A 13,423-nucleotide genomic window follows, 5' to 3' on the forward strand; every position below is an offset into this window, starting at 1 on the left:
GTTAAAATATTCATTACTATTTTCTATAAATATTGGTTTGATATTATTCCATTCTGCTCCTCAAATTCGTTATCTTTAAGGAACTCTCGTTATAGAAATCCTGTATAATTTCTGTGAGGCATTATGATGGATTGCGTTTTGTGGCTGATGCACTGCACTGTAATTACATGTGTTGGCTAACCATTGTTGGTGATAATCTGTGAATTAATCCATCTGCCTGTAATTTTACCTCTGTATATTAATGAGAAGTTTAAATTTCTGATCCCATCTTTTGAATTCTGTGTACTCTAGGATCATACAATAGTCTTTTAATCCAGACGATATTTAAACAATTAAGATATAAACTGTGTTTGGAGGTTCAACATTGGATGCATTGATTTCCGTACTTTCTTGAAAGGCATAAACTTCATCTTGGATATATATGGTACCTGGTAAATAAAGAAGGGAAGTTTTTCCGATAGTGAGTAAGACCTTGAGGATCCAATTGTTTTAAGGAATATAGGTATTAGATATATATACAGGTTTATTATGTCATTTTTTCATGTGCAGCTTTGTTTGTTTTAGATTGCATTTATATTCTTATTTAAGTAGTTTGTATTTGTATAACTTTCCTTTTATTAAACTCACAAAAGTGTCAGGGGTTGTAAAAGTTGCCATGCATGTCCGTCTGTCTTTGTGTCGGCTGGAACCATAAATTTTTAAATAAGAAAAGTCTTGAAGCTCACTCTTAAAGTTAACAAAGTTTGGTGACAATTAAAATAGATATTTGACCTTGATCAAAGATTATTTGAAGAGGTCATGGTCAAATGGATTGGCAGCAAATATATTCATTATCATACAAGTATTTTCAATTAGAATTGCGTGGGCAATTAAGAAGTTCTTTTTCAACACCTTTTTAGAAATCCATAGAAGATGTAGAAAACCAAGGTTGATGTGTGTTAAAGTTTCAAAACTCAGATTGAAGGTTTTATAATGGAAGTTTAATGCACAATTTGTAATAACTGCCTCTTTAACATGCCCCTAAAAGAGGTTAAACATGTTGATCGTGTAAGAGCATATTTTGTTGATCTTACATCAAAGAAATTTTAACACTTTTGCTTTCTACATATTCAGCAACAGGCAGAGTGTATGTTTGGGGAAGCGGTACCGATGGACAGTTAGGGTTGTCCAAAGCCGTTACATTTCAAAGTTCTCCAAAGAAAGTCCACCACTTGCAACTAAGGAACAATGTAGTGCAGGTTGAAACAGGAGAGTACTACAGTGCAGTAATCACAGGTAACATTTTATTTCCAGATATTCCAGTTGTAAAATGAATCAACTTAATACATAGATATGGTCAATAGTGCAACTACATTCATTTCAATTTATATGTTGATTTAATTATTAAAAGAGTTATATTCAAGAGACAACTGCTTGACATCACTAAATTGTACTTGTATGCTTCTCATTGACATACTGTAGCATTGTCAGCAGCATACTCATTGTGATGGATAGTAATATCTGAAGAGCTGATTTAAATTATAATGTAATATCTTCTTTACAGACCTTTAACATACACACCACTGACAGGTCTTGGCCTTAGTATTTGTGAGGGAGACAGGGTTTCACCTCTTATTTGTCAAGTAAAGTGATGCTGACATAGAAAAACAAATAAAGAATTGTAAAATAGTTGAAGGTTAGTGGGGTTTATTGATGGAATATGAGAGTTTCTCAAACCCCTCTTGAAGATGTGTTCTTTGATTTTATCGACAGTATTATAAAAGCATTGGGGAAAAAAATATCACGGGCTTAAAATTTTTTGTCAGCTTTTAAAGCACCTTTCTCTAAGAGCAAAACATCTAATGCACTTTATTGAGTTTTTTTAATGAGAATATTGAAAATAGTTGGCTTTGATTTGATCTGGTAATTGGAAAGGATATAAAATTGACATTAAAGTAAAAGTATTAATTTTTTATCGGCCATTTACAATTATAAACCCCGCCTGAGCAAAGACATTGCTGTTATTATAATCAACATTGTATCTATTGCTTTAGACAATTCAGAATGTGAAAGTTGAACAGAAAGCCACCATTTATAATTGAATAGTCGTGTTAATTTCTGTCATTTATGATCGCTGTACAAAGTGAACATCAATTCTGTGATAGATTTGTAAACAAATATTGATAACAGATATTTCATGCATATTTGGTTTTATTTATTCTTTCTTTCTATCTTGTATTTTTATCATCCATTTCCTGCGTAATAAGGTGGTGAATTTCAGCTCGTTAATCACAAACCATCACTGACGCTGCCTTGATTAGTCAGTATCTTTTATACATCCCTCCATTAAGTAAATGCATAGAAAACCAGAAATCGCTAATCAATGGCATACCACAATGCTAATTGAGAGCAATTCATTTACTATCAATTAGTGGGTAGATTTTATCAAAGTGAAAAAAACATTGGCAAGACTAGAGATGGGGAACATCAGATTTCCAACCAATGCATTGTGCACTCTGGAACGGAGCTATTAATCATGATGAAACTATTGGATAAAACTAATAATCCCTAGTAGCTTCAGCAGTCACCATAGCTAAAGATTTTTTCTGTGGTCAGATAAAAGACTGCAGCACAAGATGATGATGCTGTAACTCTTTTTTTGCAATTCTTAATATTGAGGGATTTCTGAATTCCATCTTCCAGCTCATTTTTCATATTGGCATTTATTGCTGAAAACAAGATGGGATGTGAAAAAAAAAATCATAAATTCATTCTTTAAAATTTCTATGGTCAATGTAATTGCTTATTATCACAAAACTTGTGAGATATACTGTATAGTGGGAAAATAACTCGCGGTGTTAATATTCGCTATATTCACGGTGTTAATAAATCCGTGAATTCAAGAAACAGTGAATAAATTTTCAATAATCTCCACGTTTTATTTGGAAATTTGAGAATAGACTGCTACGATAGGTTTATGATATACATGTACGTACAGAACATGGTCGTTTCAGTAATTACGAGTAGTACTCATCATTCAATTATTTTAATTATCACGCTTAACCTTAATTCAGATAGGCAGATAATAACTTTAAAAGCTGTTTTGATAGCCAACGCTTCATGTTTAATTAATCAAAACACGTGGCCCAGGGGTTTGATTACCCGCGCGTAACTAATTTTACCACGTGTATTTGTTACCTGCATTATCATGCAATTAGTTTTTATCAACATTTTGGTTTTAAGAAATCATTCAAATAAATATCGAACATACTGAAGATTGGAAGGATATCGTTTCGGCGAATTGCATAAACGTATTTATTTCCGTCCAGTAGTTTTTCGCGGCGTTGTATTGAAGTGGGTGCACATGCACTCATCGTAATAGCGTATAGGAAAGTCATTTGACGTTTAGAGTGAAGGACTTTTAATAACTGCACTTGTTTTAATTAACTATTAATTAATTCTATCAATTTTATATAAACCTACCCTTTTGTTCGTGAAATAAAAATAACGCTGATGAATGTCGTATTAAACGAATATAGGCAAGGGAGGTAACTTTTATTATATACCAATATCGCGAATTCAAGAAACCGCGATCATGTCAGATGAGAGGAAAACGTGAAAGTTACAACCCGTGAAATTAATCCCCTATACAGTATTCATTCCGTAAATGAGTAAAACCTTATTCAGATTTTTGTTTACCACTGCTGATTATGATTAAATCACTGAATGGATCTTGAGTAATGGTGCTATTAAAATTTTATCGATGAAATTTAAAAAAATATATATATAAAAAATGGTAGGGTTTAAATACCTTTTTATTAAATTTTTATTAAGCTAATAATTTTGTGAAAGGATGTTCTTAGCAGAACATTACTCAAAACGCTGAGATATGGACAAAAAAGGCAATTCTAATAGTGAACATAGAAAGGTATGAGAACTTAATAAAAACAACATTGTCATTTTTAGAAGCAAAACATTTTACAAGGCATATTGCTTTTGACTATGACTTGTTTTGATGGAATGAATGTATATATGCCATTATACAGCAGTTAACGGGTGTTTGAAGACCATGTAAAGGAAAGTAATTGAAATTTTATTGGCAAACGTTCCGTATGAATAACTTGTTTTCTTTTTGAATATTGGAAAAAGGTGAATGTTGATGTAATATAATTAAGGGAGAAAAAAGAAGACATTGGTTTTCTTTTCAGAAAATGGGGATCTTTTTTTCTGGGGGAAGAACAGCCATGTTATTAGACCTGATAAACCATCCAATTCTAAATTCTGGTTGCCATTTCACATCAACAAAGGTCTGAAACCTGTCCGGGCTGTGTACTGTGGCTCCTGGCATGCAGTTGCTCTAAGTGGTTATCCAGGTATGTGCATTTGTAAGATATCACAAAATGCTACCTTATTCTTTCTGATATGTGTGTCCCTTTCAAAGTAATATATAAACTAATAAACAATTGTAGAATATCTCTTTTACATAAGTGTCAATTTTTCAGTAGTTCTTTTTGAAGCTGATTGAATAAATTAATTATTGTATTACTTACATTAGAATCGGTACTGCAACATCAAAATCATTTAGAAGTTTTAAATCAAGAGTTCCCAATGGCTTCTCCAGTAAATGGTGAACATGTAAGTGGCAATTTTTCTGTTTATAATGATAATCATGTTTATTTAATTTAACTGAACAGATTGAGATAAGGCTGATTTTCCTCATACATACATTTAACCAATACCTACATTTTCTTTATTCCCATATGGCATCACATTGCTAGATACATGTACCTGTATCTTCTGATTATTCCCTTTGCATCAGTTATGCCTCTTGATAGCAACCCAAGTTTAAAGTTGCCTTATGACCATTTCAAACTCTCATCATTAAAAGCAACTAATCCATGATGGTTAATTTAAATTTAAAGACTTTGGTTGTTATGTTTAAATCATAGATTCAATTTTACAAATGAGTTAGCTAGGATTATTTTAAAAGTGTGTTAGTTCTTAAATAAGTCTTGATTGTGTATTTTTATGCAAAAAGGATTAATATTGCATAATGTACATTACTTATATTATTAAAGACCCTGGTCATTAAGCTTCCTCATTATATTTGAAGTGGACTCCAGAATCTATAGAAAAGTCACTACTAGTAACAACCATACCTACATTTTGGTAAACACGAATATCTTCATGCTGTTAATGTGAATGAAATATTATGTGTATAGGAGAATGATGACACATCATCGGAGAGTGAAGGAGATTTTACGGAGTTACCCAAGATAAAATCCAACAAAGATTACACTAAAAACAAGGAATCAACTAAAATCAGTATTGCTGACTTCTATGCTGGTCAAGACATCTATTCTGATGAAGGTTTGTTAATTGTGTCCCTATTTATTCTTAATTCTTTAAACTATGGACTCAGTGACTAAAAAAAGCAAAACTTAAATAGTGTTGAACTTTTGGAAGATGACTATTGCATGACAGTACAGTTGATCTTTGGTATCTCAAACAATTTTATCTTGAGTTCCATGGGTGTATTGAAGACATTTGCACTTCTCTTTTGTTATTTTTCCCTTGATATCTTGAACCCTTCCTATGGATATCTCGAATTTTTTCCCTTTGGTCTCACCAATAAGGGCGAAACGTTTACTGAATTTTGTAAACGTTTAAACGAACAGCAGTAAACGAAACGGTACCGTTTAAACGGGAGAATTTTTTGTGTTGAATTTTTATGGCTACTTACTCATGAAAAACTATTTTAATAAACCATTCTTTCACTATAATGTAAGTATGAGTTGTCATTACTGTTTATTTGTTGGTTTTTATGACGAAAGAGTAGGAAGCGTCAAAACTGAAACGAGATAGTAATCCTAATACGATATATAAGATTGAGGGTTCCGGTTTACGTTCAATTTTTCAAAGCTCTATATTCAACATTTTACCGTTATAAGCATGATACTTTTAATTTTCTAATCAATAAATTCATTTTAGAACATAAACTTGGAAAAATAAAATAATACATCGCTAATTTTCACTTCTCGTTAATTTTACGTTTCTGGTATCAATATTTTAACAGAAAAAAATGTTTGTAACAGACACGGAGTGTGTTTTCTTTGGTAAATATGAAATAAAACAACTTGTTTGGATTAAAGGTTTTTTTCTGATAGACATTGATATTAACCTTCGTGTAAACGTTTACTCAATTTGTAAACGTTTAGAGCATTTAATCGAAACGTCGCCGTTTACACGTGTAATCGTTTCGCCCTTACTCACCAAGTTTGATATGTCATGGTTTATGACTGTGTTTAGAAAATTAATTGTTTCAGTAAAATGCAAAACTATATTCGAAAGAGTAATGTTGAAAACACTCAAGTGTTTTGCATACTCTGTTCACGAATTGAATTTAATGTATTCAAATTTTTAGGTAGTTGACAAGGTTATAGTTTTTAAAAGTAATGCGTTAAATAATTGATTTACCAATGTATAATAAATTATTTCCTTGCAGGAGAGGAACAAAGTCCAGCTAATTTTTGTGAGGAAAAAAACGAACGTTTGAAACCTGACACAATGCAGACAGATAAACCAGAAAGTGCTAAATCTCATATTATTGTTCAAGTTCCGCGTCCATCTAACACAGTCGTAGATGTGGCTACCTCACCTATACCATTCAGTGACTCAGAATCGGAGAGTGAAAGTGGTTCTAAGACACCACAAGTTCTTGCCAAACCAGTGAGTGCTAAATTTAACAAAGTGCCTCAGATTAACTTGGAGCCAATACAAGTGGCTCCAAGTGATTCAAAATTAGTAAACAATATACATGCTACTGGCCTTAAGTCTGATAGAAATCATGCAAAAATTAGTGTTCAGCCAAAGTATTTTCCACCCCCTCTTGAGAGAGAAAGAGAAAGGACAACTTTAAGTAAGCCCCCAACAACTGTGATACAGTTGAGCAAGTCAACTGCAGACAATTTTGCATTACCAAGAGAAAACACCAATTTTTCCAGTAGACAAATTGATTTAACAGATGTAGAATATGCAAGAGCGGTTAACTCATCTAAATCTAGTGAAAAACTATACTGGATAAATAAACTAAATGAAAGTCGTGAACGTGAGCATTTAGCACGTCTTCAAAATGGAAATACTCAGTTGCGTACCATTACCCAAGATAGTAATGCTAGTCGAAATACATTCAGGTCTGGTCGAATGAGTGATACTGCGGTTGTGAATTTATATTGCTATGACAATGTATTGGATGGAACTCCAGCCAAGTGGAATCGTAGCATAGAGAGTTCTCTTGGGGACTATGGACGCCAGTTTGGTAACAGTGATATTCTGGAAGAGGCCAGAAGAGCTGCTAGGCTACCTCCAAAAAATAATACTCCCAGTAACAGCATTCCCAGCAAGAAGTCTGCTGATGCCAATTTTGTTGTAAGTTCCAAAGTTATGGTAGAAATGGATGTAATGTACATGAAATAAGTAATATAATAGTTTGATAAGTTTGAACTAAATGTATTTAATATTAACCTTGCCATTCCTCTGCTTACTGAAAGTACCCTCTAAAGGTAAAGTATGTTTTTAGAATATATTTTTTCAGCTATTGAAGGGAAAATGAGGAGAAATGGAAAGGGATTTGCAACTAGCAAAGGCATTTTGTATTACAGATGTATCTAGAATGCATGCAATCAGATATTTTGCTTTCCATTATGAATTTGGGTTAAAATTGAGGATTTGGGTTAAATAGGGACATTGCATATGAATTTTATCAGTATGTGCAAAATGTAGCAGCACCAGGCTTTTGTGTTTTATATTGACCATCATTTCAGGGTTCTTTAAAATCTCTGTGCTGCACTACAAAACAATATATATGAAAGTTTCAACTGCATGTTCGCAATCAATGTATATCAGCTACATACAAATTACTTTATAATAATGTAATCTGTAAAAGCAATACCTGTTTTTCAGGACAAAATGAAATCACTTCTAAAGTATTTTCATTTGGATTTGATACAGATTACCAATCTGTAGTTAAATATTCCTTGTATTTAAATGAAGTTGTCCATACTTGAGTTAATCAGTCGACATAAGATTAGACATGGATTTTAAAGGTCTTGGTCTTAATCCTAGCTAATGAATGATATCTGTATAGGAAACTCTTGAGGTATTCAGTCTGTACATATGCCGGAAAAAAGTCCCTATTTGACTACCCATATATTTCATCTGTATACAAAGAAATACAACAAAACTTAATTATATTCATTCTTATCTAATATTCGATCTTTCTTGCAATGCCTTTAGTAGATTTCAAAAAAGAGCTTCACATTTAGTGTAATAGAGATTATGTAATTTAGTGTTTTGAATTATGTTTCGTAGCGGTGGATGATTTGAATGTTCTTAAAGCCTTTATGATCAAACGATAATTGCAAAGATTTGTCCAACGGAAACTCATAAATGATAGATATCTATGTATTCCATAACCTGCATTATGGTGAATAGATAGAAGAAAAACAATTAACACTTAAATATGATCATTCTCTATTTTCAACTGAAAGCAGGTCTTTGGTTCAAACCTGGGCCGAGACTAACCTAAGTTGATAAAAAGTAGGAACTTTTCCTTTGCTAAGCGTTCTGCACTTTGTAGTGTAAGTTGCTGGTCTTCCAGTTAAAACCTTTATAAATGAACCCTCACTGTTCAATGGCCCTGCATGACTGTAGAGTAAAAGTTGAAATTTGAAGTTCTTCACCAGTACATGGTGACGTATTTTACTCTGTATGTGAATTAAAAAAATTCAAAAGGGACGTAAAACAATTTCAGTCTAATTTTTGAAACTTACCTTTATCTCTAAATTTGAATATTTTCATTGCTGGTTTTCACTTTATTACAGTGAATGAAGGATGCTAGATATTTGTTCCATTCATAAAAAACTGAAATGATATCTTGCACAAATATAAAGCTGACTTAAGGTTTATATACAAGAATGAATGAAAATATTTTCTACTACAATAGGTATGGAAAACGTTGAGGAGGGTAAAACAAAAACCCAGAATCCCCCCCCCCCCCATTCCCTTTTAATTCCCTGGTACTATGAATTCCATGTGTGCAGTGCCTGTTTTAAATCTCACTCCATGTCTGACTATTATTGGCCTTTCCGGTGTGTTAAGTCAGGGTCGTTGTAAGAAGTCACAATTGAGGAAATATTTTTGACACCAATGTGCATCAAAAGAATTTCCTTAATTAAGGAAAAAGTGATTTTGCTTTCTTAATCAGCAATGACACAATATTTATGAAATACTGCAAGTATAAGATTTATAGCTTAGATTTCATTATTTTATTTAAAACTTGTAAGGATTATTTTTCTGAATTCATTTGAAACAGAAGCCAATTATCTCGGGATATTTGTTGCGGCAAAAGGTCTGTCCCTTCGTAATGTAGAGCTAGTTTATTAAAAATATGAAATTCATTTTTTTTGTATTCTGTCACTTTTTTAAATATATATTTCTTACCATTGTTTAGAAGTTCTTGTAATATTCTTTGTAACTAAGTTTCACATAAATGTATTTCTAAACTCTTCTGAACTTTGTTACAACTCTACTTACTACATGATATATTCTAAAGTATTAATTTGACTTTTAAAAAATTTTCAATTGAAAAATTGATTTATATCGCAGTTTTCTTCATGCTTTAACTCTCTCAACAGTATAATATCCTTTTGTATATTCATTCCATATATAATTTAAAATTCACCGTATAGATTGAAGAAGCAGAAGAAAACTTTATGATACCGTACATACTCGTCTGTAAGTCGGTTTGCTTTCAAGTAGGTAGTGTTTCTAAAGTTTTTTTAAAGGAATTTGCCATTGATATATCCACAAGTCGATACATTTTTTCCCCCCAGAATCCATTCCTAATTTCAAAATTTGATATTTTTTTGCATTTATCTATGTATCCAAGTAGATATTTTGGATTTGATTTGACGGGAAAATCTGAATTTCTAGGACTCACAAGTCGGACTTCGATAATTTGACCATAAACCTAACTTCTAGTCGAGTATATATGGTATATTATAATAATGGAAGTATTTGTTCTGTTACAGAGTTTTTGTGATCAACGCTTTTGCTTAATTCTTTAGCATAGAGTTTTATTTATTTTGATAGATTTTTCGAATAAAAAAAATACGAGCATTTGTTCAATACTCAAAAAGAAAAATACCACTTTTTCCTAATTAAAATTATTACATGTATTAGTGTAATTAAATTTTTCCTCATGAAATTTATAATGGTAATTTTTTTTAAACTTTGTATAAAAATATGTATATTTCTGTGCTTTTAGCTCCAGATCTCCCGCAATGACACAGTCATTGCTCCATTGAAAATACCCAAGAAAACCGCAACTCCCCGACTCAACCTAATGGAACGGTATGCAAGTGTTCATAATCCTGCATCAAGTAGCAGTAAGTTTCAGGAAAAGAAATCAAAGTTTGGTTTAAAGACCCCCCGTAACGTTAGTATACCGGACAGTAGAGGGGTTCTGAAAAAAGAATTGGAGGAAATATGCATTAAAGGTGAAACAGGACCAAGAAAAGCCATGTTTTCAAGTGCCACTTCCTGGAAAGATAAGGGAGATCTTGCTCGTATCAAGGTCTTGACAAATGGAAATATTAAAAGCAAGACTGATTCAATAATTTCCACTGAAACATTGAAAAATAAGTTGAAAAGTGAAAAGGATGCAGAACTAAATGGACAAGATAAAGAAAATGAGATAATTGAAAACAGTTCCTCTAAAGAAGGTGAAGAGGAAATGATAGAAAATAATTATTGCATAGAAGAGACCATGTCTGATTATGGAAGAAAGTCGGTAACCCAGTCGAGCTAGAGCATGGATCGGAGCCCTTTACAGGTTTTCCGAGCCCGTTCTGCTTGTACTTGGTCAAAGTGGACTCGCTCGCCTCCACTAGAAAAAAGGCTTCAAAAACTAACACTGTTGTCATGTAATAAAACTCTAGGCCATTTCTAAGCTTTGCTGGCATTGTTATCTAATATGTTGTGCATGTATTAGTTTGTGGATTGAGGCTTATAATGTTTAAAAAATAATGACGCTATTAAAAGTTGTTTGTTGTGATTACCTTCTAATGTTGTTACATAAATCCAAAGCATGTTCACTAATTTTTAACCTGCTTTACATGCAACGAAAGATATATACATTATTTATTTAAATATTTGACAAAGAGTTAAGGGAGGTTGATATTTGAAGAAACTTGGTAAATTATTTTGTTAATTAATGTTAATGTTTTCGATGACAATGAAAAAAAAAAGATAATAAAAAAAGAAAATTGAATCCGGGTGGCATATAGAAGGCATAAATTTATATGTTCTGGATACTAAGTTGGGAAATATTGCTCTTTTTATTGGACTGAATTATTATCGTCAAATTGTTTTAGAATACAGTATACGACTTTCTTATGCTAGGGAGAAGTCAAACGATAGACAAAGCCTTAGTAGCTAAATTGTAACAAAGGAAAATTCATTTGAAAATCTGAATCGAGAGAATAAAAAAAGCTGTCACTTTTGTTTTCACCATGACAATTACGCACGTAATTACGGTTAATACTAAGTCAGTGGTTGTAGCGAAAAAGAGGAAAAAGTAGCTCGGTTGATGAAACTAGACACCTCCAAGACATCCCCAATCCGCAAAATTAACATCGGATCAATAGCAGCCTGAAAAAAGATGTTAGAATTTAGTAATAGCAACTATTGAATCTTAATTGCATGCTCGGAGACATAGTGCGACCAAGATTTTCCTGTACTTGTCTTAGAAAATTAAAGACCACGTCAACAGCATGTCTTGTAAGAACGTATTTTAGCCCATGTCATTTCCTTTGTTTCCTGCTCCGATATTTCGTGTCTTGAAAGTTCTTTTGTATTGTTTTTTGAAAAAGTATATTTCACTTTGTTTTTTGAAAAGGTATATTTTCATTTTGAGTTTATGCTTTGCTTGTTTACTAATTTTACTGGAATAGTTTATATGTACGTGTATTTAAATAAGAAACTTACATTGGGGGCTGCCTAAGATTATCTATTTTCCCGCAAAGCTCAAAAGTCGCCATATGGCAAATTATAATTTTTAGATATTATTGTAACCTAAAATTCCACGTGCTTGCATAATCATATCGACGAAGGGATGGTCGGAAAGAAACACGCGTGTCTCGCCGCAACCGCAAACCACACGAAACATAAAATTGTCTTGATAGTTGAATTTAGGATATAATAATGCCTTAACCAAAATAATTACAGTGGAATGGCAATGTATTACCATTGACGGTTCGTACTGTCTTTATAGAAGAGTTCATTCAAGTTTTGAACAGTAATCCCATTACGGAATTTTTTTCCATATTGTCAGTTTTCAGTTGAGATTGGTTTTATTTTGCTTTCTTCAAGGGGGAAAAATCAATCATTGTTGAAAAAAAGTATCTTAATTAACAATCTCGCAGAAACTGAAAAGTATCAAAAGATCCCACCTCTGTTGTCTTTCGAGTAATTTACAACTTAGAGCTCTCATTTCCCAGTTTATTTGATGAAATATAAATTAGCTTTTAAAAAAAGATGATGCAAAGATTTTTAATTAAGGCAGATGGAGATTTTCAAAAACTATTTATTCCTAGACATATTTTGTCGGAATTTTTTAGAGATGGATTTAATAGAATTGCGAGATGAATAGGTTTTCCAAAGATGGTTATGAAATGTGATAGGCACTAACAAAGACAACACAATACAAGGAACAGATGCGGTTTGAGTTACACGACTTCTTGCGAGAGGATTGCTATTTTGAGGTTTTATTTTAAAGATAACATGATTATGGTGTTGCAATAAATCAATGATTAATTCGGCTCTATTCAATCGTTCAAAACAACCCCTCATAATTTGATGCCAATAAAACTATTTCAGTCTTTCCTCATCGTGGATGTAGATCTCGATGCTTCTCTTAATATGTCATGATGTTGGTTAAAATACAACTTGCAAAGGAGAAAAAACTTAAGAATTGAGGTTATGTAATTATTATTTTAAAAAATAGTTTATAATGGGCTTACGTGGTGTGATGGTTTGTATATGACGTTTGAAATTGTAACATGCATATACTAGTACATGCTATACCGTAGAGTAAAAGTCTTGATGTGTTCAGAATGTGCACAATAACAAATTACTCTGTGATTGTGCCATTTCTTCTAAAATTGTTGGAGTGAAAAACGATGAAGATAAATATTATTGCAGTTATTACTTCATTAACAAAGTTTAAAAACCTTGAGTTGCATTGATCACATGACAAGAATGCTCCAATCGTTTGCGTTGCCCACCTTCCTTCTGTAGTCAGTATTGTTTATTTTGTAACTTCTATGAGATATATCGATATACATTCTCCAGTCAGAGTGCCTTTAGATGGTGTGCTTCATTT

The 13,423-nt window shown here is 32.3% G+C and overlaps 1 protein-coding gene across 3 annotated transcripts in view; it reads left to right on the forward strand.

Annotated features, from left to right (window-relative positions):
• The window catches only part of LOC134233868 (X-linked retinitis pigmentosa GTPase regulator-like), a 48,671-nt gene extending 36,197 nt beyond the window's left edge, over positions 1–12,474 (forward strand). Inside the window, exons 7-13 of one of the 3 annotated variants that reach the window (XM_062715921.1) lie at positions 1,114–1,275; positions 4,188–4,352; positions 4,535–4,614; positions 5,202–5,349; positions 6,485–7,407; positions 9,353–9,388; positions 10,307–12,474. In XM_062715921.1, coding sequence (XP_062571905.1) covers positions 1,114–1,275; positions 4,188–4,352; positions 4,535–4,614; positions 5,202–5,349; positions 6,485–7,407; positions 9,353–9,388; positions 10,307–10,849 — 2,057 coding nt within the window. In that variant the 3' untranslated portion in view covers positions 10,850–12,474. Of the gene's footprint in view, positions 1–1,113; positions 1,276–4,187; positions 4,353–4,534; positions 4,615–5,201; positions 5,350–6,484; positions 7,420–9,352; positions 9,389–10,306 lie in introns of all 3 variants that reach the window. The other 2 variants (XM_062715922.1, XM_062715923.1) reach the window with 2 other exon arrangements.
• Positions 12,475–13,423: the final 949 nt, after the last annotated feature.

Source organism: Saccostrea cucullata, unplaced genomic scaffold, assembly GCF_032062105.1.
Source record: "Saccostrea cucullata isolate Sc308-1 unplaced genomic scaffold, CSIRO_AGI_Scuc_v1 ctg432, whole genome shotgun sequence".
In the NCBI taxonomy this organism is placed as follows: Eukaryota; Metazoa; Mollusca; class Bivalvia; order Ostreida; family Ostreidae; genus Saccostrea; species Saccostrea cuccullata.